Source organism: Tachypleus tridentatus, chromosome 13 (genome assembly GCF_004210375.1).
Source record: "Tachypleus tridentatus isolate NWPU-2018 chromosome 13, ASM421037v1, whole genome shotgun sequence".
NCBI classification, from domain to species: domain Eukaryota; kingdom Metazoa; phylum Arthropoda; class Merostomata; order Xiphosura; family Limulidae; genus Tachypleus; species Tachypleus tridentatus.
In genome coordinates, this window is record NC_134837.1 from 184,126,355 (window position 1) to 184,151,366 (window position 25,012).

A 25,012-nucleotide genomic window follows, 5' to 3' on the forward strand; every position below is an offset into this window, starting at 1 on the left:
CTACAGCAGAAGACAGTTTCAGTAGGCCTAGTAATCTGAAACAGTTTCGTTACTGACAATTCACAATCTAACGTATAAGGCTTGAAATAAAATAGAATTATTCTGACAATAACCTTTCTATTCTATCTTTCCTTGTAATATTATCGATGTTGCTGTAAGATAAATTTTCAATTTTTTAATTTTAATGTTTCTTTAGAGGAAGCTGGCAATTAAGTCGACGTTTAGAAGTTATTTGTAATTAACAGAAAACAAGTAATGATATAGTGAAACTGAACCAACCAGTTTGTTCGTTCAATTTCGCGCAAAGCTACACTGGGGCTATCTTCATTAGCCGTTCTTCATTTAGCAGTGGAAGACTAGAAGGAAGCCAACTAGTCATCAACACTTGGGCTACTCCTTAACCAACGAATAGTGATATTGGTCGTAATATTATAACGCCCCCACGGTAGAAAAGGCATGTTCGTTGGGGCAGGGATTCGAACCCACGACCTTCAGATCAAGAGACAAGCACCCTATCCACCTGATCATGTCTGGCCTAGACTAGAGGGAAGATAGTTAGTCAACACCACCCACCACAAAGTCTTTACTAATCAATACTGGGATTAATTATTACAATATAACGCCTCTACAGCTGAAAAGGCGAGCATGCTCGGAGAGGGGGATTCGACTCGTAAGTTACGAGACAACAACAGTAACTATCACGCCATGCTATGCCCCGGCTCAGTGCAATGTTTAGTTCGGTGTTAGTAGTGGGTTGGAGAATGAGAGTTAGTGCTTCTGTTCGTCAACAGGTTGGTCAGTGATAGTATATGTTATTGACTAGTTAGTTAAGCGAGAGAAATGTTTCAAGCTGAGACGTAGTTTAAGCGCACGCACCATTAGTCTCAAAGTCTCGGTGAAGTTGGGAATACAAATGGACGTAGCATATACTGTATCAAACGTTATTGAAGAAATAAATAAATTAATTATCGTTATATGGACCAGATTTGGCGTTATTTTGATCAAATAACCTGAAAGAATACGTCCAACAATAGAACACGTTGTAACAAATACAATCAACTTACCCAAGACATCAGTTTACATTATTCTAGGTCAGACTTGAAAACAACTAATTTTTGATTTTGTACTTCTATTTTGTTAATTATTTTAAATTTATAAAGATTATACTAGTTTTTCGTTTATTGGGGACGTTTTTACTCACTGCATATAATGCTATTTCTAAAATGTGTATTCAAATATTACGAAAGAAAGAAATGTGAAAGATGTGTTTCTTTTGTTTGTTTGTTTTTTTAATTTCGCACAAAGCTACTCGAGGGCTATCTGTGCTAGCCGTCCCTAATTTAGCAGTGTAAGACTAGAGGGAAGGCAGCTAGTCATCACCACCCACCGCCAACTCTTGGGCTACTCTTTTACCAACGAATAGTGGGATTGACCGTCACATTATAACGCCCCCACGGCTGAAAGGGTGAGCAAGTTTGGCGCGACGGGGATGCGAACCCGCGACCCTAAGATTACGAGTCGCACGCCTTAACACGCTTGGCCATGCCGGGCCGTGAAAGAAGTGAAACGTACACAAAAAATAACAAAACAAGATTGTCTCCCTCTGTATCAATGTTTAAGTTCGGCGAAATTATCTGACAGCAAACTTTTTGTTCCAAACCATTTATCTCGACACCTAACACTTCATATTGGTATATATTTTTACACAATTTTGAATTCTGAAGCTCGTAGGCCAGTTTTATTGTCCATTGTGACTTTTTGACTACGAAACTGTTTAATCATTTCCTTATTGTAATATGACGTGGACAAAAACTAAAATTAATTAAATAAACTATTTTTCGACATTTTGTATTTTACGAATTTAGATGTTATTTCTCGTACTTTTGTCCTGGTGTCAGGGTAAATATCCGTTTTTTTCCCACTGAGGTTTCCTAATGTATGCTTTCGAAAATCAGTGCCCTAAATCTTGGAATAATGTATAAATTTCAAAACCAAATGAAATTCGGATACCTTTATTAGCCTACTTTTTCTTTTGTGGTTTTCACTAATAAAATAAATTTAAAAACTTTTTATTTTAGGAATGTCGAGATGCTGGAGACGAGAAAGTGAAAGGTCATAAGGTGAGTAGTCTATATATGTATTTGAATATTGTTCTCTCGCGTGATGTAGGTATACGATTAAAACTATATTAAATTCGGGATTATTGAAGTCGATATCTGTATTTCAAACCTGTATCGTGCTTGTGTAGACTTGTGTATTTAGGCATTACTGTATTTTATGCGCTTTTTCTTGGTTGTTGTACGAAAACTGTTCTTATTTGCATAGTAGGCCTTTACTAAGCCTACAACATGTAGTACAAGTAGGGTTAGATCTAGAAATATCACATAAGTTTGCTTTCTTCGCTTGTTTACATTTCTTTCTTAAACTCTACTAATATGGAAGTTATCAAAATGAAGATCAAATGTCTATGGTTTTCTTTTTTTTTTTAGTTTAGACTGTGATGTAATATAATAATACTTCACCTTGTAAATTGAATCACAGCATACATTGAACTCGTGAATTACTGCGGTTACTGCATTTTTAGCTTTTTAGTTACCTGAACTTTTAAAAGGTTTTTTTTCCTTTTGATGTAAAATCAGAAAACTCATTTTATCTTGTGTAACGTATTTATTTAATTTTTGTTTGACCACCTGAATGTTCCATACGGTTGTACTTTTATAAACTATATTACATATTGTTTCTAAATATTAAATTATGTTTACTCAAACAATACTAACGATATTAATTATAGAATTATTTTTAAATGAAATTCAAAAGGAGAAGAAAGTTTAGAAACAGAACATTATTTCAGAAAGCAAAAAATAGGCGATAAATTCGTGAGATTTTGAAAGTCTGTATAGCATTGAGAATTATTTTAGCGAACTGTAATTATATAATTAAAACTTTAGAAATACAGTTCTAAATAAATTTGTTTGCATTTTTGACCTATAGCATTTATTTATGTATTTATTGTCGTTAGTTTGCACTGCAAGAGAAAAATATCTTGGAATTTATATGTGGTAAGTTTTTCTATGCGTCTTATTAAACTATACATTTCAGAAACGAATATCATTTTAGTGCTAACAAGAAAAATTCGCAATATAAGATGATATTAAAACCGAATTAGTCTTTTTATATATTATTTTTTATAAAGTTACACATTTAGGTTTAATATTTTTGAGTAAATATTGTGTTTAACTGGTGAATAATGAGAACCGCCACCTATAAAATAGATTTGATCATAAAATTCTATCAAAATGTTGCTGTTGAGATCCTAAACCAAGACATTTCTTTAATATATATTTTTAGTCTTTTGATGAAATTTGTGACGAATTGAATATCTTGTGTTTCTTTTGTTGCATTAGTTGAGTGGCTGTGTGTTTGTTTTTGTTATGTATTCAGTTTTCTTTGTTTTGTTTATTCAGGGAACAACATCCGTTATGAATGTATAGAAAATAAGGCATCACCAAGGGTAAGCAAAGACTACATCACTCCATTGTGTTCTAATATCGCATAGTTACATAACCTACCTTGGTAAAGATGGACAGCAAAGGTAAGTAAGACTACATCGCTTAATTCTGTTCTAATGTCGCATAGTTACATAACCTATCTTGGTAAAGATGGACAGCAAGGGTAAGTAAGACTACATCGCTTAATTCTGTTCTAATGTCGCTCACTGCCTTGCTTCACTAGTGACAGTAAAATCAAGCATATATTGCCTCAGTCTTTTAACATTTATTTTTATTAAGGGAATACGTTGTAATCTTAACAGTAGCCCGTGAATATTTTTTATATATAAATTTTTATCAAAACGGATAATGATAAACTGTATTCAGTTTTAAAACTAATTTCAGATATAACGTTTTTACGTAGAACTCTTCATTATCTATATGGATTCCTGTTGTATGTACGTTAGTTTGAGTTTTCAATTACGATGCATTAACAACATTAAAACCTGTGGACTACATTTAAAGAATCGCATTTATACTGTAGAAAGGAGTTAACAGGCTCTCTTCTCGTGGTAGTGATCGTTCATAACATCTTCTTTCAGTGAGATCAAGCGTTATTATGAAAACCATAGTAACGACAACAGAATCAATTATTGTTTCACTAATTGTAAATAGATGATGGCAAAATTACGAAGTATTGCTAAGCCTAAGATAAATTTATAAAATGACCATACAAGATAGAATACAGAATTGGAAGAAATTATGTTGTACCTGGTGGTTGTAAGTAAACTTGTCAAAGTCTTCTAATTTGTCCTGTTTATTATTATTCTTGTATAGCCGTTCTTTAAGTTTATTTATTCGCTCCACTATAGGATCCCTCATTTTTATACAAAGCTAAACCTTACTAATCTTACTATGTAAACCTAAATAAATATTTTTTTCTGCGAAGAAATAAAAGAATTAGATTAACTTTTCTTTAAGATTTTCCTGAAAAGTGTTTTTACCCATTTATCAATTCGGATGTTATTTTGGTACTGTGTTATGTTTCTAAATAATTCTCATAATGGATGTCAATATAACATTTATTTCTCGTCTCATATTTACTGATGGGTTCATCGAAAATTGTTGAGTCACGCTTTCCTTTCCATGAGTTATATCATTACAGATGTAACGTATCACGTGCTAATTAAAAAATCCAACAAACGATTCTATAATCTTCTTACAACACGAGAGTAGTCTACTCCCCCCTTAATGTACAGTAATCGTAAGAACAATATAATATACGTTCCATGAGCGAACCTTACCATTACAAGTATCACCAACTTTGTATAGTTTCGAAGAATGAAAGTTTATTGGTTGTATAATATGATTACAACATTGGTCATTGCAGTATGGAATAAGATAGAAAATCACCACAGTAATGATGTTTTAGAATATTGTAAAAGAAATACATTATTTCGTATCTGAATAACAGAGAACACAAAAAAACTGGCTTTCTGCAGTTGATAAACCGTTCGTACACAATTGTTATGCGATATTAGATAAGGCCAAGTTAAAACACGTCTATATATTTGTTTAGAGACCACTGTCTATGTCGACCACTTCATAAGAACTTATCGATTGTAAACGCCAGTCGTTTGAACATAAACTAAAAGAGAGTTCTCAAAATTTGTTTGTCTTAGAGCAAAGCCATATTGAGTTTTCTGCTGTGTCCACTGCAGGAAATCGAACCCAGATTATTTTGCGTTGTAAGTCTGCTGTCCCACCAGAGGTCATTTTTAAAGGTCAACAACACCTATTCCAAGAAACCAACGAAGTGTTAAAGTACTAGCTTATTTTAGAAAACCACATAAATGTTAAAAACTGGCTTTAGAGCACCCAAAATAATTCCAAATCCAAATAAAAACGTTTGTACTGAACGCTAGTGTACGGCAGTGTAAGGGTAGGACTATAACTAAAATATATAATACTGAAAATGTTTATTGTAGTACATTCCACAATATTATATTTTAATTTTCTAAGAATTAAAACCACTTGCACAACTGAATTTCAAAGGACAGTAGCACACACGAGTCTAATACTTCACTGTTGTACTTCTTCTGTTTTGGCATCTAGAAAAGGAACAGTAGAAGTAACATATACTGGAATAAGTAATTGCATATAGTTAACTTACTTAATTGTACACGTATCGCTAGTGGCTGATCACCGAAAGGTATGGGTTTGGCGGTCGAAAACAAAACAGTATTTATACTAACACAAACTGTGCTTGTTAGCAATTACGAGTAAGTGAATGGCCGAAACATACCGTGTTCTGTGTCGAGACTGACAAATTCAGAGTCTTCTGATTTGAATTACGTTGTTTGAAATATGTTGTCCATGTGTTATAACTGCATCAGTGTCAATGTTAAGCATAAGACTATTTTCCTTCCACTTTCATATACTAGAATTTCTTGCAAGATGGTGACCCTTGCAGTTTCCTAAGTACGGGAACAGCAGTGGGCAGACATAACATACGTTGACTATTATGATTGAACAAACTTGAATCGTGGGAAAAAGCTGGATTTTCCAACAGGATATTTGACTCACATTGTAAATATCGTAGGTTCGAATCCCCGTCCCACCAAAAATGGTCGTTCTTACATCCATGGGGCGTTATAATGTGACGGTCAGTCCCACTAATCGTTGATAAAAGTAATCCAAGAGTTAGCGGTGGATGGTGAAGATTAGCTAAATTAGAGACGGCTAACGCAAATAGCTCTCGTGTAGCTTTGCGCCAAATTCAAAACAAACCAAATCAGCAAGACAATAGAAAGTACAGAAGATCTATGTTTAGACACAAGTAATTAATTAAATATTAGTTTACCATTCTATTCTGAACAGAACTTGGACCCCAGACAATCGACTATTACTGCTACGGAACGACACAAGATGAAGAAAATACTGTTTTAACGGAAAATTCTTTCTTTGTATGGCAATTCAGGAACAATTCACTTATTCAAGAGATGTTGTGACACACCTGGAATTGTGGAAAATAAGAATTTTCTTCTGGATGGTACATAAACAAGGAAATCTCACCAATAGCCCTGACTTAGAATCCTGGAGCGGAAGGAGAGTAGTTAAAACTCAACACTTTGTCTACCCCCTCTCCAGTTACAACACTAAATTCTGGTATCGATATCAGTAATGGTCAGAGCACTAATAGCTCGTTGTGATCTGTGTGCTAAACAACAAAACAGTCAACTTGTTCAAGAAAGTCGTGGCCGAGACAAGCGTAGGTAGATACAATTTATGATGTGATGCTTAAGTGTGGATTATGTATTCTGTTGTTCACTGTGTTAACAGTTATTTACCATTTTACAAATAGGTTCTTATATGTGACGTTGAGAAGAAAATGATTTTTTTCTCCGTTTCTGATATTACATAAAAGGTTTACGGTTTACAGACTTTCCTTTACTTCAAGTGTCACATCTGTCACAAAGTAAAGTGCATAACAGCACATCCTAATTTTATCAGAACAATCCGAATTACTGATTTTCAAAATCTTCTTTAATAGCTCGATATACGTATAGTACTCAACTCTTTGAGGGATGACAAACAAGTTGAAAGACACTTCAACTTGATGAGTTAATGTTTCTGTTGTCAGCGTGAGAGGTAACAAACGCATGCAGGTGGAAGTTGGCTTATTGGACAAGAATGGCTTTCTTGTTTTGTATTGGAAGTTGGTTTAGTGGACAAAGATGACTTTCTTGTTTTGCATCGGAAGTTGGCTTAGTGGATAGAGATGACTTTCTTGTTTGGCATTAGAAGTTAGCTTTGTGGACAAAGATGACTTTCTTGTTTTGCATTGGAAGGTTGGCTTGTAGGAAAGAATAATCTGACTATCTTGCATTTCAATGTTGATCAGCAGACAATTATAAACATTGTGGCTCTAGGACACAACAGTCAGATTTACAAAGAGGCAAAAATATGGATTTCTAATTGTCATAACAGAGGCTGAGTGTAATCAATTCAACTAAATTAAATAAACTTGAAGACAGCCAGATAGGGATGGAACGAAAACGTCAGCAGCTTAAAGCGTCCAATATTGTCACTATGTAAAAAATGACAGAGACAACTTCTTGAAAAACTTTAGCTAAACACCTTATTTATGATACAGAAGACCATATCGATACAGCTAAGTACGAGGTATATATATACGTGTCTTACGATGTCATGTATTTCTTGATTAGAAACTTGGCTTCTAAGCAACTATCTATGATGTCCTAACAGACGAGGATGATTATTAGAAGTAAAATGTATACCAACTCTATTGACGATACGATACTTGTTGTACTAGCTCCTTCTTTAAAATAATGTTGTTTCATTAGAAAACAAGCTGAAAACTCTAAAGTAAGTTGAAATGGTGATTACTATCAGTTACAGGGGCGTAACAGGTTGGAAAGAATGTAATCTCGTTTTGCTATACCATTCTGGAAAATGTCCAACATAGCCTATGTGGCTCTCTTCAAATTTATTGGATACTGTTTTTTTTTATATATATATTACTCTTGAAGATGTCCAACATAACCTTATTCTCCTGCGTTACTGTTCAATATTTCAGTCATAACCTTGCCTCTTCTCTACAAACGAGGTACAGCATGGCCAGGTGGTTAAGGCACTCGACTAGTAATCTGAGGGTCCCAGGTTCGAATCCCCGTCACACCAAACATGCTTGCCGTTTCAGCCGTGGAGGCGTCATAATATTACTGTCAATCCCTCTATTCGTTGGTAAAAGAGTAGCCCCAGAGTTGGCGGTGGGTAGTGGTGATTAGCTGCCTTTCCTCTAGTCTTGCACTACTAAATTAGAGACGGTTAGCGCTGATAGCCCTCGTGTAGATTTGCGCGAAATTCAAAACAAACCAATCTGATAGTATGTTTATGGAACTGTTATAAAACAACTAAGACATTTATAAATTGTAATGTAGTTCTGTAATATGTAAGTGATCAAACGTGCTTTTCTATTATACGTTCATACAAGTTCAGTATGTTTAGATAATTCAACTTAATAGATGTTATTTTACTATAAATAATTACTTATTTACATTACGGTACATTAGAAAACCACACCAAAGTAAACCGTATGAACCATAATAGTTCCTTATGTCAGTACACTATTGTAAGGTATCAATATAAGTTGTTACATACAGCTTTGGGAAAAAAAACTATGATAGGTAACAACTGCCATAAAACTGTTAGTTAATTTTAACATCACTCTTAGTACTGTGTAGTACTGACAGAAACTGTTAATTGTAACATCACTGTTAGTACTGTGTAGTACTGACAGAAACTGTTAATTTTAACATCACTCTTAGTACTGTGTAGTACTGACAGAAACTGTTAATTGTAACATCACTGTTAGTACTGTGTAGTACTGACAGAAACTGTTAATTGTAACATCACTGTTAGTACTGTGTAGTACTGACAGAAACTGTTAATTTTAATATCACTCTTAGTACTGTGTAGTACTGACAGAAACTGTTAATTTTAACATCACTCTTAGTATTGTGTAGTACTGACAGAAACTGTTAATTTTAATATCACTCTTAGTACTGTGTAGTACTGACAGAAACTGTTAATTTTAATATCACTCTTAGTATTGTGTAGTACTGACAGAAACTGTTAATTTTAACATCACTGTTAGTACTGTGTAGTACTGACAGAAACTGTTAATTTTAATATCACTCTTAGTACTGTGTAGTACTGACAGAAACTGTTAATTTTAACATCACTGTTAGTACTGTGTAGTACTGACAGAAACTGTTAATTTTAACATCACTCTTAGTACTGTGTAGTACTGACAGAAACTGTTAATTTTAACATCACTCTTAGTACTGTGTAGTACTGACAGAAACTGTTAATTTTAATATCACTCTTAGTATTGTGTAGTACTGACAGAAACTGTTAACTTTAACATCACTCTTAGTACTGTGTAGTACTGACAGAAACTGTTAATTTTAACATCACTCTTAGTACTGTGTAGTACTGACAGAAACTGTTAATTTTAACATCACTCTTAGTACTGTGTAGTACTGACAGAAACTGTTAATTTTAACATCACTCTTAGTACTGTTTTGTACTGACATGAGACGATAACAATAAATGTAATTAACGTACGTTGTCTTAAGCTATTTTAGAAAATATGAAAGTATGCTCACTTAGTCTAACATATAAAATTAAACAGTTGTTACGGTGTATGAGATGCGAAATACACTAACATAAAGTTATATGTTTGTTAATTGAAGTTATGAAGATTAAATGTACACAGTTCCAATGTTCATGAATAGTGTACTATAATAATAACTTTATTATGTAGTTACCTACTGAAGTCTCATATTTTCTTGAGGTAATAATTTTCATCGATGAGGTTGTGTTATTGTCCAAAGGACACTAGTGGTCAGTCAGTCTGTCTCCAATTGACACAGGGAATTGTTAGATGTAATAGGCTAGCTGACTTCCCTCTAGTCTTACAGTGCTAAATTAGGGACGGCTAGTGCAGGTATCCCTCGTATAGCTTTGCACAAAATTAAAAAAAAAAAAAACGCACTAAAAACAAAACCCTTCCTTGGCAGCACAGCGAATCATGTGATTTGCATTGTAGTTATGCATTGCTTCCATCTGTCGATGAAACTTGTAACAAGTTTTAAAGGAGTTTGTGCTTATTAATGCGTGCTTGTAGAGTCATGTGGTATAAATTGTCGAATATTTCTCCAAAGAAATGCTGTATTGGAACATTAGGATTTTTTTCTTTTTTACAAATAGGTGGTTCGGGTGTGACATAGTTACCAGACTGTGAATCTGAGGATCCGTGTCTCATGTGCCGTTGCCTCAAAATCACGCTTCGCACTTTGTCGTCGTTGGAGTGTGTTATAACAGTAAATATAAAATACAATTATTTGATTGGAGTACCTCAAGAATTAACGATGGGTGTTGTTGACCAGCTGCGTTCCTTTAACCTAGGGCTTTAAAGTTAGGGACGACTAATACAGACAGCCCTTGTATAGCTCAGCGAAATGATCCGAAACACATACACAGAAAAATGATTAATCAATGATACAGATACGGTACGTGTATCGTTTATGGATATGTGCACGCCACCTGAGGACGGTGCCACTCTATCAATTATAGAAGCAAACTTAGAGATTGGTTAGTATTTGTGGGTTGATTTTAGAGCAAAGCTACATTGTGTTATGTGCTGTGTTCTATCTTGGGGAGTCGGACCCCAAATATTAGCGTTTAATTTTGCAAATTTACCTCCGTCTTACTGGGTATATAAAATATGAGGTCAAAAAACAATGCTATAAGATCGATGGAAGAAACAGCGTTTAATGAAAGGTAGTTGGGAAGGAAGATATAGCACGCCATAAGATTTCAGTGATGTAACACGTTTGACATGACCTTTGACCTTTAATGTTCAAGGATACTGTTTTTAGGTCACATATTTATTTGTCTATTGCGTTTCTACCCTTTAATTTTTGTCTATATTAAAATGTTTGTTTGGATAACACATCCGCCAATCAAATTCATTTTTACAAATCACGTAATTGACGTTGTGTTTTCAAAAGCTCTCGATGCTGTTAATAGTGCTTTTTGTGCTTTTCTGTTATAGCAAAGCCACATTGGGCTATCTACTGAGCCTACCGAGGGGAATTGAACCCCTGATTTTAGCGTTGTAAATCCGTAGACTTATCGCTATACTAGCAGGGGGCGTTGTTAATAGTGCAGTTATGTGTGGAGGTGATTTAGCAAACACGTTTTAAATCTTCAGAATTCTCAGAACGTTGTTATTCAGATAAGGTATTATTTTCTGCTCTAACTCGGTAAAATCTTTTACAGTTGTTATTTTTACAGTTTCGTCCATTTTGTTATTGATGAAAATAAGCATTGAAATTATTAACACTTTAATTATATTTATATAATAAATGTTGGAAGTCTCGGAAGAGACAGCAGCTCACAATGAAATAGACTAGAATGGCTGAAAATTCGTTGAATTAAATTAGTAGATATATGGTCGTTTATTTTGTTCCACTATATGTGAACTCTAAACGTAATAACTATTAATAATTTATACGAGGTGTCTATAGACTATGAAAACGTCACATTTTACACGTGTTTGGAATAGGTTGTTTTATTCCCTATCGTGACTACGTTCTAATCTATATTTTGTCATCGTGGATTCATTCTATGTAATGTGAGTAATAATGAATTTTTGATTTGTAAAGGACAGTTTTGTTTTTGGTAATTCTTGGATCTTTGATCTTCTTACTTGCCATTATACTGTCCAATCAGGTCTTCTTTCTATCTGTACGTGCGTTTCACGTTGCTGATCGCTAAATATGGTACCTTTCTAGAAATCTCTTCTTGGATTAGGTTGGTGATGGAGCTCCAAACGGATGTTTTTCTCTAGAACTTTTGTTTTGGATTTGGTTGTCTATTGGAGCTCCAAAGTGGTACCTCATTAAAAATCTTCTATTGATCTAGGTGTCTACTCGAGCTCCAAAATGGTACCTTTTTAGAAATGTTTTGTTGATATGGTTTGTTTATAAATATGTTGAAATGACGCATTTGCACTAATAATATCTTTCGGAGATTAAACAGTTTCCTTCTACGTGCTTAGTGTAACAGTGAAGTAAATATGAAACATTAGGTAAATCTTTGTGTTGTATACGTTATTTGATCGAATATTTTGATTAAAATAAATCTGTGAGGTTTAACAGTGATACTTCCCTCACAAAATATATTTATTTGTGTAATATACATCTATTAATAAATACAGTTTGAACCTTTCCATTTCAAAATATTAATACTTGTATAATGTACAACTGTCAATAAATATTGTTTGAAACTTTCCATTTTAGCTGTTTGAGATGTTCTTCATATAAATAATTCTTCATATTCTATCAGTTAGAATAGTTTTATAATATTTTATAGTCATTAAATTCCTCACATGGAAACATACGATATATCCAGGTCTTAAGTAAGTAAATCTTGAAAATTAAAATGGTTCAGTCACTGTCCACTTTGTGTATAGTTGAACCACTGGTCATTATTATTATTTGTTTCCTTCTAGGAGCTGTCAGTGCTAAAACAGTGTCAAGATAAAACATTTCCTGACGTCACTATTGAACATTTCTTCAACTTCATCTGTGACTTCACAAGTGAATCTGTTGAACGTCAGACAGAACAGGTTAGAACATCTATATTGACATGTAGAGATATATCATTATGTATAATGTACTCACGAGTGGATAAATAGCTGGTGGTTGCATCTTGAAAGAGGGATCGTCCCTGAAGAGTAACCAGAAACGATTCTGTTGGTTAAGGAAAGTAAAATCAGCTTAGTAACTGGCTTTTTATGTCAGTAAGTTGCTAGTTACAGATGCACGTCTGTTGAAAATAAGGGTTTGTGGTATTAGAAAAAATACGTAGGTTAAAGAAATCAACTCAACACAAAATTACAAATCTCTATAAGCCTAGCTATTTCGACAGATTGGTCTTTGTTTTTCAGGGCCAAACTCATAACAAACATCCATCTTTCGAAAACCCTCGGGTTACAGAGTTTCGTATCTTTTGTTGAAGGTACATGTTTGTGAGACATGATGTTTTATCTGATAAGCACAGTTGTTTAGTTTTATTATTTACGTTTGCTGTGAACACTTATTTGAACATTTCAGTATTCAGTCTCTTTACATACAAAATTAAGTTATTTTAGTTTCACGTTTCATTTTCAACTGTAGGAACGCTCAAATCTCACGTTTAGCAACTCTTCTTTAAATTATTACCATGGTTATCTGACCTGAAACTATGAATTTTTAGGTTTGGTTTGTTTTGAAATTCGCGCAAAGCTACACGAGGGCTATCTGCGCTAGCCGTTCCTAATTTAGGTGTGTAAGACTAGAGGTAAGGCAGCTAGTCATTACCACTCCCCGCCAACTTTTGGGCTACTCTTTTACCAACGGATAATGGGATTGAGCGTCAATGCCTCCACGGCTTAAAGGGCGAGTATGTTTGGTATGATGTGGATTCGAACCCGCGACCCCTCATATTACGAGTTGAACGTCTTAACCCACTTGGCCATGCTGGACCTTCAGGAATTGTATCCACCATTTATGTAAACTTTTTTTCGGTCCGGCATGGCCAGGTGGGTTAAGGCGTTCAACTCGTAATATGAGGGGTCGCGGGTTCAAATCCACGTCATACCAAACATACTCGCCCTTAATGCCCCCATGGCTTAATAATGTGACGGTCAATCCCATTGTCCGTTGGTAAAAGAGTAGCCCAAGAGTTGGCGGTGGGTGATAATGACTAGCTAACTTCCCTCTAGTCTTACACTGCTAAATTAGGGACGGCTAGCGCAGATAGCTCTCGAGTATCTTTGCGCGAAATTCGAAAAACAAATCAGACCTTGTTTTTAGCGTTTATTCATCTTTCGCTAAATCTATTACTCTGAAACTTTCTCTGCTTGGTTTTTGGCTACAGTCTTTGCCCAAGTGGTTATAAATTCAAGAGTTATTGAAAGGGTTATTATGTGCATGCTCGCTTATTCTAGTAGCTAACGTTCGAGTTGTTTAAACATATAGGCTTACCTGCGAAAGTAGGAGGTATTCTGTTTTTAAATGGGAAAAAAATTACATATCTGTTTGTTCGGTGTGAAGATTACTCGTAGACTGAGTTGTGGATAAGTTGATTGTAGAATGTTTTTGATTTTACCTTTTTTTTCACCAATGAAAGGTGAAAGGACATTTTTAGGAACGTTGAGGTCAGGAATTTTAGGGTTGTACACCTTATTGGTATATTCAAAAATACTTTTGTTCATAACCGCTAGAGGGAAGGTATATTTAATAAAATATTGTTTAATAATTTTTATCATGAAAATAACCATACAGGTCACATCAGGTTATATGGTGCAAAAACTAACTTAACCGTGTAGGTCAAAACGTTTTTGTGGTTCTGTGTTTGTTCGTAGTTAGGCGCAAGGCTACGCAAAGGATTGTATGTTCTAACCCGTCACTGGTGTCGAAACCCGGTTTCTGGCATCATGGGTCTGCAGACATACTGTTATGGGCTGTTGAATCTTACATTTACCACAGAGTCACTTTAATAACTTCTTAAAATAAATAAATTAGATGTATTTCAATAATTTCTGCTAGATGTTAGGGCTCAGGATTTGTGTGATAAGGCAATGTGAGTGAGGCCTTCTGCCTGTAGTTGTTTATTAACACCTCAAATAACTTGTCTAATGTATAAAAGACAGTTGTCATTTTGTTTGTAAGTAACGCTCATATTACACGAATCGTTTTTGATCAAGTTGTACAATTCTTGTTGAGTTTTATTAGAGTTTGGTTGAAAATTATTTTCATTTCCTCAAGGTGTGTTTATTTTTCTTTTACGATGCAGGGGGAAGTTTTAGGTGAATAAATCTTTCTGAGGGAAAGACAAGGGTTTTGTTGTTGTTTTGTAACGTGTCGAAATAAACTAATATGTTAATAAATACTGTTTCGTGCCATTATCGAGGCTTAGAAAACGGTGATATTTATATTAAAACAAAACTTTTAAATTGTGTTTTTTTATCAATTTTTCAACCTATAGTGGGCTGAGTGTGTGGCAGAAAACAGCAAGGTTTCTCGGATTGTGAAAGGAATTCCTGGTTATTTAATGGTGAGGAATATTTCGATACTTTCCATTTAATTAACCATCTAGACTTCTAAATTGGACACAGTGTTAATCAGTCTGAAGCTTAAGCACATATAAAAATATATATAAACCTGTATTGGTGTCTCAAGAACTGGTAATGTGAAAAGTTATGTATTGTAAAACCTAATTTTCGTTTGTTAAATCTAAACTATACAAATAAAAACAGGATATATTGGAACACACATTTTTCATTAAGTAATTATTTAATGTCCGTAGTGCATACAGAAGACATATTAATAGTAGAAAAATAAAAATATTTAATTAGACACTCAAAATTTCGCTTTACAACTTCTTCAGGAGTGTTCACTAAAACACAAACCGAATCTTTGACTTTTCATTTTTAAATTTTATAAAAAAAATCATTGGTTGAATACTTCTTCAACAGAAGTTTAACATCGGTAACTTCTGCGCGTCATCAGGAAACAAAAGTACAGTTTTTTTACTTCCTCTATTATTTTAGATTTACCCTCTACTGGTTCATTAAACATTTCAGGAAATGGCCGTATACCGAAACTTTAAACTATATTTTATTTTGTCTTTTGTCCAAGTAGCTATTGTATTTCATGGAATAACTGATAAAGTGTAAAAAAGATCGTCAGAGTTGGAAGAAAAAATTCATTTCAAGTCGATTTTCTAAAGAATATTACGTTAAGAACAACAGTTGTGTATATTGTATTTTTTAATTACTGTTTGACCTAACTGTTGTTCTAAAGAATATTACGTTAAGAACAACAGTTGTGTATATTGTATTTTTAATTACTGTTTGACCTAACTGTTGTTCAAAAGAATATTACGTTAAGAACAAAAGTTGTGTATATTGTATTTTTAATTACTGTTTGACCTAACTGTTGTTCTAAAGAATATTACGTTAAGAACAACAGTTGTATATATTGTATTTTTAATTACTGTTTGACCTAACTGTTGAACATTCCAAGAATGATCTTTGACCTGATTGTTAGAAACATTTATATATTGAAACCTAACCTTATATTTAAATTACTGTTACCAGCTTTCTGGTATTAAACAATAGGGTTTTATATATTAGAATAACAAGTTTCGGGTAATTAGATGAAGGCGTAAAAAATGACATTGATTAACATAGTTATTCAAACATTTTGAAGTTACGGTGTTACAATTTTTCCTCACTTAGACATAAGAATACATATAAATACTTAATATGTAAATAATTGTTTTAAACAATAAAAACTAGTTTTGACGTATTTTTCTTTTCCACTCTTAGGAATGCACAAATCTGGGTCAAAGTTTGGTAAGCATCGAACTTTATGAAACATAAATATGTTATAATAATATTTAGTTATTGTTTGTTCTGAAAACGTACGAGCACCTTATTTAAATACAGTGCGACCACTCAACGGATGTAGACAGAAGACATATTTAAATATGCTTTAGAACACATTTTCTTGATTTTGTACAACAAATTAAAAGGTTATCAGAGTTTTCAAAAAGGTTTAACGTTAGGTCGTAGAATAACTGTTTATTTATTGATAGTATTAGATACAGTAATGTTTAGGCCGCACTTTTATGTTAAGGCTTAACTAATTTTAGGCCTAAGACAAGTGTACTTGCAAATTTCGGTGTTTGCAATTGCGTTTTGTTTTTTTTCGTATTAATCTAGAAATCTTGTATTTAAAGGAGTACTGTCAAAATGAAGACACTGTCTTGACCGCAACTGTTTTAATGGGCCTTTCATAGTTGAATATTATTACTTTGAACGCCATTTTATGTTTTCTGATTTTTTGTCAATATTGTACGATTTAAAAAATAATATTAAAATCATTACAGCGTAACCTGGCGACAAAAGATTTTATAAATTCCCGGCAAAAGACTATTTGGTTTATAATCAAGCGTAAGAAAAATTAAACAAGATTTGATAAATTTTGCTTTTATGTTAATGTTATTTTTAGTAGAATGGTATACACATTTCTCATGTATGTAGTATTTACGTATTCCAGTGTTTATGATATAAGGTTACGTGTTGTTATATTGAGTGTTGTACATATTGTGATTTTTGTTATTCTTATAGACACCAGTATCTCAAGCAGTTAAAGACTTTTTCTGTGGTAAGTTTATTCACTTTTACTTATTTCTGTTTCCCTGTAGTGCTGTGATTTATTTGTATTCGTTAATATTAATATTGCAAGTTCGATCTACAATAATGTAATGAATTGTTGTTGCTGTTTTCTGTAATAATGTAATAAGAATCGTCTTTACTTGTGTTTACAATTTCAATATTGTTTCACAGTAATGGTATATAACTTACAAAAACTTCGGTCACACGTATCTGTTTCTTTCTACAGAACAACCAGTCAGATATCAGTGTATACAGAGGGCGGTCTCTCAAGCGGTAAGAAGTGTGTTACGTTTTTCCTTATTTAAATTATAACTAAAATGCATCTTGCAGAATTTTAGACCACTTGTGACTTGTGACAGATATTAATACAAAATATTTCAAACAATTAAAGTGAGTATAAACGTTTTTATTTTTCTCGTATATCTGTGTTTGTTTATAAACACAATATCATTTTAAAGAAAAAATATTTGACTGTAAAACTTAAAGTGAATTTTATATTTTATTAAAATATATACAGATAGTTTTAAAAATTTGTATGCTTCAGGCTAAGCTCGATTAGTTTGAGAGAAAAAAAGAAGTCACTGACTTATTATAGAAGGCCCAGCATGGCTAGGTTGTTAAGGCTTTCGAATCAGGGTTCTGGATTCGAATCCCCGTGACATCAAACATGCTTGTCCCTTCAGCCAGGTGGAATTATAATGTTATGGTTAATCCCAGTATACATTGGTAAAATAGTAGCCCAAGAGTTGGAAGTGGGTGGTCATACGAGAGCTGTTCAAAAAATACGCGGACTGTTTGAATTGCGCGGCTCCAGTTGGTTCCAAGGGAATCCGCTTGGTGTCGCTAGGTTCGCACAGATCAGCTGACTACGACGCCATTTCCCGATTGCAGATATCTTCATTTGTGTATTAGCTACGCGGTTTTAAGTGAAGTGCGATTTTTTCGTTTGGCGGATTTCAGAATGAATGACCTGAAGGAGCAACGACTTGCTGTGAAATTTTGTGTTAAACTTGGAAAATCTGCGACTGAAACTTTTGCTATGCTTAATACGACTTACGGTGATGTTGCTATGAAGCGTACGACATGTTTCAAGTGGCATGAACGTTTTAAGGATGGTCGACAGTCCATTGAAGATGATGAGCGTCCTGGACGTCCTTCCACGTCAACTGAAGACCCACACGTCGACAAAATCAACACCCTGGTGCGAGCAAATCGACGTCTGACTGTCAGGGAGCTTGCTGAAGAGTGTGGGATATCAGTTGGATCTTGTTACAAGATTTTGACCGAAAAATTGAAGATGCACCGCGTTGCTGCGAAATTCAGCCCTCAAAACTCGTGAGTTTTTGGCCAAACACTCGATCAATGTTCTTCCCCACCCCCCCTACTCATCTGACCTTGCTCCTTGCGATTTTTTCTTGTTCCCCAAACTCAAAAGACCCTTGAAATGAAGAAGATTTGAGACGATTCCCGAGATTAAGGCAAATGCGACGAAGGAGCTGGAGGACATTACAAAAGAAGCGTACCAGGACTGTTTCAACAAGTGGAAACACCGTTGGGATAAGTGTGTGCCTTTGGGGATGAGAGTACTTTGAATGGGTCCCAGACCTGTAACTTCTAAATGAAGTACATTTTGTTTTATGACGTCAGTCCGCGTATTTTTTAACAGACTTCGTACATAGCTGCCTTCACTCTGCTAAATTAGGCATGGCTAGCACAGGTTGTCCTTATGTAGCTTTGTACGAAAATTCAAAAGCAAACAAACAAAATATTATTATAGAGTTCCCTGGTGAGACAGCAGTAAATCTACACAATTACAATTCTAAAAGACAGGGTCCATTTCTTCCTGGTGTACACAGCAAATAACCCAATGTGGCTTTGGTATTTTGTTAAAGTCTTGTTGAATGATCCCCACAACATGTCCTGATAACTAGATATTTTGTTAAAGTCTTGTTGAAGGATCCCCACAACATGTCCTGATAACAAGGTATTTTGTTAAAGTCTTGTTGAAGGATCCCCACAACATGTCCTGATAACAAGGTATTTTGTTAAAGTCTTGTTGAAGGATCCCCACAACATGTCCTGATAACAAGGTATTTTGTTAAACTCTTGTTGAAGGATGCCCACAATATGTCCTGATAACAAGGTATTTTGTTAGAGTCTTGTTGTAGGATCCCCACAGCCTGTCCTGGTAGCAAGGTATTTCCCTTGTGGTTATTTACAAATTAACAAGTTAAACATTTTCTTTCTGCTACAGACCCTGATAAAAATGGCTGAATGCAGTGATCTGACGGAAGAGATGATTCTCTCAAAGCTGTGTTCCACTGGAACAAGTGAATGGGTGAACAAGGTATGCTAAACACAACAAGAAATAACATAATTATATATATGTACTACTTGAACCTCTTTTACTTCCCCCTGTAGTAGAAACGTAAATTAGTTTACGTGCATAAATAATGTTGTGAAATGTTCTCAAATTCATTATTCAGTATCACACAGCAGACCAACTGTTTCATTGTGTATATGCATCAAAGACTTCTTTTCTGTTTTATCAGCAAAGGATATGGCTAAAAAAGAATGAGTCAGACCAACACATCATAGATTATGTTTTTAATTTCATCTCTGGTGAAAAAAGAAGACACATCTTAAAGAAATATGAACAATCAAAGATTAATTCTAGTAATGTTTTATCAGTATTTTATTTTGGTCATTTCTTAATGATCTTTTTGTCTAGTTTTACTTGTTTTTCCTTCACATAAATTTATCTGTAATTTAAATGTGATGAACCTCTTAATAGGCAACATCCACTTCTAACCCTAACACTCTTGGTTTGTATGGAATTATTTAATTGTTAACAAACACCTGGTTAAGAGTTGTACCATAAAACTTTGTTTGCAACGAGTGTATTTCCCCTGAAAAACAGAGGCTGTTTACAGTGACAGAGTAATTTATAAATATTTAGTGATTTGACGTTTACATTTTGCCTATAGGTGGTGAAGTGGTAAGCCTTTAGGCTTATAACACTAAAAATTGGGTTTCAATACTTGCATTCAGCAGAACCAGAATAGCCCACTGTGTAGTTAATTGCAATGAAACAGTAACAGCTTTCACGTTTTAAGATATAATTATTTTACGATAAATAAAAATCGTTACATTTGTCCTCAGGAATGTTTAGCTATAAACATGTTACAAATTACATTTCTTTAAGTAAATTACAATGTAAATAAATTACACACTTGCAACTTGTGTACATGAGCAGTATAAAATTAAGAATGGCCTAACTCACACGTGAATGTGTAAAATACACATTTAAATACGTGCATGTGTACTTGTAAAGTCACTAGTTTTATACAATGCAATTGTTGTTGTTTTTCAGTGGACTGAATGTATAACTATTGCCACACAAGATATTGACTTGAAAATGGTGAGTGTTAATCTTTTCTTTTCAGTAATAATAAACATGAGTAACAAAATGAATATAACTTAACTGTATAGGTATTATCAGCAAACATCTAACTATATATTTAACAATTACATGAAATTGATTTATATACAGACCAGTTAAGAGAAGACACTTGTACCATCACTACACAAAAACCAGTAAATATAAAAATATTTCCCACATAAAACCTTAACATTCAAAACACAATAATATCACTACCAGTTACCACAAACTATGGATATGATTATACTAGTTTAGTTACTACACGAAAACACTGACTGTGATGATACTAGTTTAGTTACTACACGAAAACACTGACTGTGATGATACTAGTTTAGTTACTACACGAAAACACTGACTGTGATGATACTAGTTTAGTTACTACACGAAAACACTGACTGTGATGATACTAGTTTAGTTACTACACGAAAACAGTGACTGTGATGATACTAGTTTAGTTACTACACGAAAACACTGACTGTGATGATACTAGTTTAGTTACTACACGAAAACAGTGACTGTGATGATACTAGTTTAGTTACTACACGAAAACAGTGACTGTGATGATACTAGTTTAGTTACTACATGAAAACACTGACTGTGATTATACTACTTTAGTTACTACATGAAAACACTGACTGTGATTATACTAGTTTAGTTACTACATGAAAACACTGACTGTGATGTTACTACATAAAAACACTGACTGTGATGATACTACTTTAGTTACTTCATGAAAACACTGACTGTGATTATACTAGTTTAGTTACTACATGAAAACACTGACTGTGATGATACTACTTTAGTTACTTCATGAAAACACTGACTGTGATTATACTAGTTTAGTTACTACATGAAAACACTGACTGTGATTATACTAGTTTAGTTACTACATGAAAACACTGACTGTGATTATACTAGTTTAGTTACTACATGAAAACACTGACTGTGATTATACTAGTTTAGTTACTACATGAAAACACTGACTGTGATTATACTAGTTTAGTTACTACATAAAAACACTGACTGTGATTATACTAGTTTAGTTACTACATAAAAACACTGACTGTGATTATACTACTTTAGTTACTACATAAAAACACTGACTGTGATGTGATACTAGTTTAGTTACTACATGAAAACACTGACTGTGATTATACTAGTTTAGTTACTACATGAAAACACCGACTGTGATTATACTAGTTTAGTTACTACATGAAAACACTGACTGTGATTATACTAGTTTAGTTACTACATGAGAACACTGACTGTGATTATACTAGTTTAGTTACTACATAAAAACACTGACTGTGATTATACTACTTTAGTTACTTCATAAAAACACTGACTGTGATTATACTACTTTAGTTACTACATGAAAACACTGACTGTGATTATACTAGTTTAGTTACTACATGAAAACACTGACTGTGATTATACTAGTTTAGTTACTACATGAAAACACTGACTGTGATTATACTACTTTAGTTACTACATGAAAACACTGACTGTGATTATACTAGTTTAGTTACTACATGAAAACACTGACTGTGATTATACTAGTTTAGTTACTACATGAAAACACTGACTGTGATTATACTAGTTTAGTTACTACATGAAAACACTGACTGTGATGTTACTACATAAAAACACTGACTGTGATGATACTACTTTAGTTACTTCATAAAAACACTGACTGTGATTATACTAGTTTAGTTACTACATGAAAACACTGACTGTGATGTTACTAGTTTAGTTACTACATAAAAACACTGACTGTGATTATACTACTTTAGTTACTACATGAAAACACTGACTGTGATTATACTAGTTTAGTTACTACATGAAAACACTGACTGTGATTATACTAGTTTAGTTACTACATGAAAACACTGACTGTGATGTTACTACATAAAAACACTGACTGTGATTATACTACTTTAGTTACTACATGAAAACACTGACTGTGATTATACTAGTTTAGTTACTACATGAAAACACTGACTGTGATTATACTAGTTTAGTTACTACATGAAAACACTGACTGTGATTATACTAGTTTAGTTACTACATGAAAACACTGACTGTGATTATACTAGTTTAGTTACTACATGAAAACACTGACTGTGGTTATACTAGTTTAGTTACTACATGAAAACACTGACTGTGATGATACTACTTTAGTTACTACATAAAAACACTGACTGTGATTATACTAGTTTAGTTACTACATGAAAACACCGACTGTGATGTTACTACTTTAGTTACTACATGAAAACACTGACTGCAATGTTACTACTTTAGTTACTACATGAAAACACCGACTGCGATGTTACTACTTTTGTTACTAGATAAAAACACCAACTGTGATGATACTACTTGGTAACAAAACTTCTACGTTTATTTTTAGTGTAGTTTTTTAATCTACTTACTAAAGTGTATTTTCTTTGTGTAGCTCTGTCTGTAGCACAACCTGAAGAGATGGATGGAAAGCTGTGGAAAACAACAGAAGATATGTACTGCATGTGGTACAATAGTACAAAATAATATCACATATCACTTCCTTAACTGTTACTAACGAACGTGCACATTTGTATAATTGGTTCAACTATTACTGAAATAAATGTTTTAACGTTATCATGATAATGATATTGTAGTAACTTAATATGTCTTTATGTAAAAAGTAAACAAGTGTCATTATAGGTGATCTCAGCTCTGACTGTTCGTGTTGTCCACCATACTAAAACAGAAGTTATTGGGTGGCTTTAGCTGTGACTGTAAAATATCTTGATGTAGAAACTGTAAATTTTACGACGTATTGAAAGCCCTGGATCAGACTCGGTACTATAAAATTACTAATGCGCTTATTTTGTTGGAATATAGTATCACGTATTAAGTGCATCATTACAGTTTTTATCTATCATTTGAGTAAACTATAAACACTTAACAGTAGCACTAGTCTAATTTTAAAATATTGTGTTAAAAGTCTGCAATTATTCTTAACCATTTTAAATCGAATTTATTTTCAATTTTCCAAGCACATTTTTTGGTAAACAGTTCCATTAGGGAGTCGATTTCCCACGAACTAAATCAATAAATCCAGCTTATTTCTTGTTTTTTATAGGCCTGTTTTTGAGATTTTTACTCAGGACTACTTATTTCTTCAACAACAAATGTTCAAGTTACTGCAGATTTCTTTATTTGTGTCAGAGCACAGATGCATTTGGCTATCTGCTGTGTCCTCTGCTGATTAGTTTTTAGAATCATGTCTTAACAGTATTTTATTAATAAGTTCTTGTGTTTTAAATATGTGACTATGAACTTAACTAATTATCAACATAATACAAATATATATAATTAAAGTTGTAGCGTGTGTGTGTGCGTGCCAACGTGGACCATTTTTAAAACTTCATTAAACTATGTAAAACTGAAATTAGGGCCAGGAAAGTATGTACAGTGTTTCCATGTGTGCAAGAGAGAAGTGAATAGAGATAGTTCTATGCCTTACAAAGGGGGTAAGGTATTTGGGAAATGGACCTGTCATTCCTCAGATCCCCATCTTAGACTTTCATCCCCCTATCAGTGTTTATGTGTTAAGGTTTTCTGTGTCAGTTTCTTCGTTTGTTTTTATATATTTATAGTGCCTGTACTGTAATCGTGTTCAGGTTTAATACTTGTGCCTTATACACTGGTTTTAAAACTGTACCTATATTTGGTGTCTCTTACCAGGTAAATCGATTGGTTTGTCATTTTTGATCAGACCATTTGACTCAAAATGTGTTTTCTAGTGGAGGTATTTGATGGGTATCACGTGTTACTGAATAGGTTTGACCTCATAGTTATTGGGACGTCCCGCAACGGTATCAGATTCATTCAGAATTGTACTTGACAGGTTCAAGTAAACAGCACTGTTTTATTTCGTATAAACCTTGTAGATTTAGGTAAATACAAAATATCGAAAACAAATAAATTTGTTTCATGCGCGAAGCACACTTCTTCACCCCAATTAATTAAAAACCTAGAAGACCCCATTCCCCACTGCACTATTTTTGTAACATGTTGTGTATTTCACTTTTTAATAATATTGCAATTATATTAATGTATTAGTACAATAAAATGTTTCAAACGTTTCGCAACCTTTTAAAAATAATTATACTGCCACTTAAATTTATTAATTTCAAGATAACATTTTGTTTTTATAACATACCAAAATACATGATGTGCATGCAGCGCTCCCTCGATTTCGTAACTGTAATTTAATAA

General features: G+C 33.6%; 1 protein-coding gene across 1 annotated transcript; it reads left to right on the plus strand.

The window, feature by feature from the left end:
* Nucleotides 1–695: 695 nt before the first annotated feature.
* On the plus strand, nt 696–23,395 carry LOC143239147 (uncharacterized). The gene is made up of 12 exons (XM_076479995.1): nt 696–791; nt 2,079–2,120; nt 3,020–3,059; nt 3,465–3,511; nt 12,595–12,711; nt 15,114–15,182; nt 16,459–16,485; nt 17,263–17,299; nt 17,537–17,583; nt 19,565–19,657; nt 20,684–20,731; nt 23,205–23,395. The coding sequence occupies exons 1-12, from the start codon at nt 711–713 to the stop codon at nt 23,214–23,216; spliced, it is 660 nt and encodes a 219-aa protein (XP_076336110.1). The 5' UTR covers nt 696–710; the 3' UTR covers nt 23,217–23,395.
* Nucleotides 23,396–25,012: the final 1,617 nt, after the last annotated feature.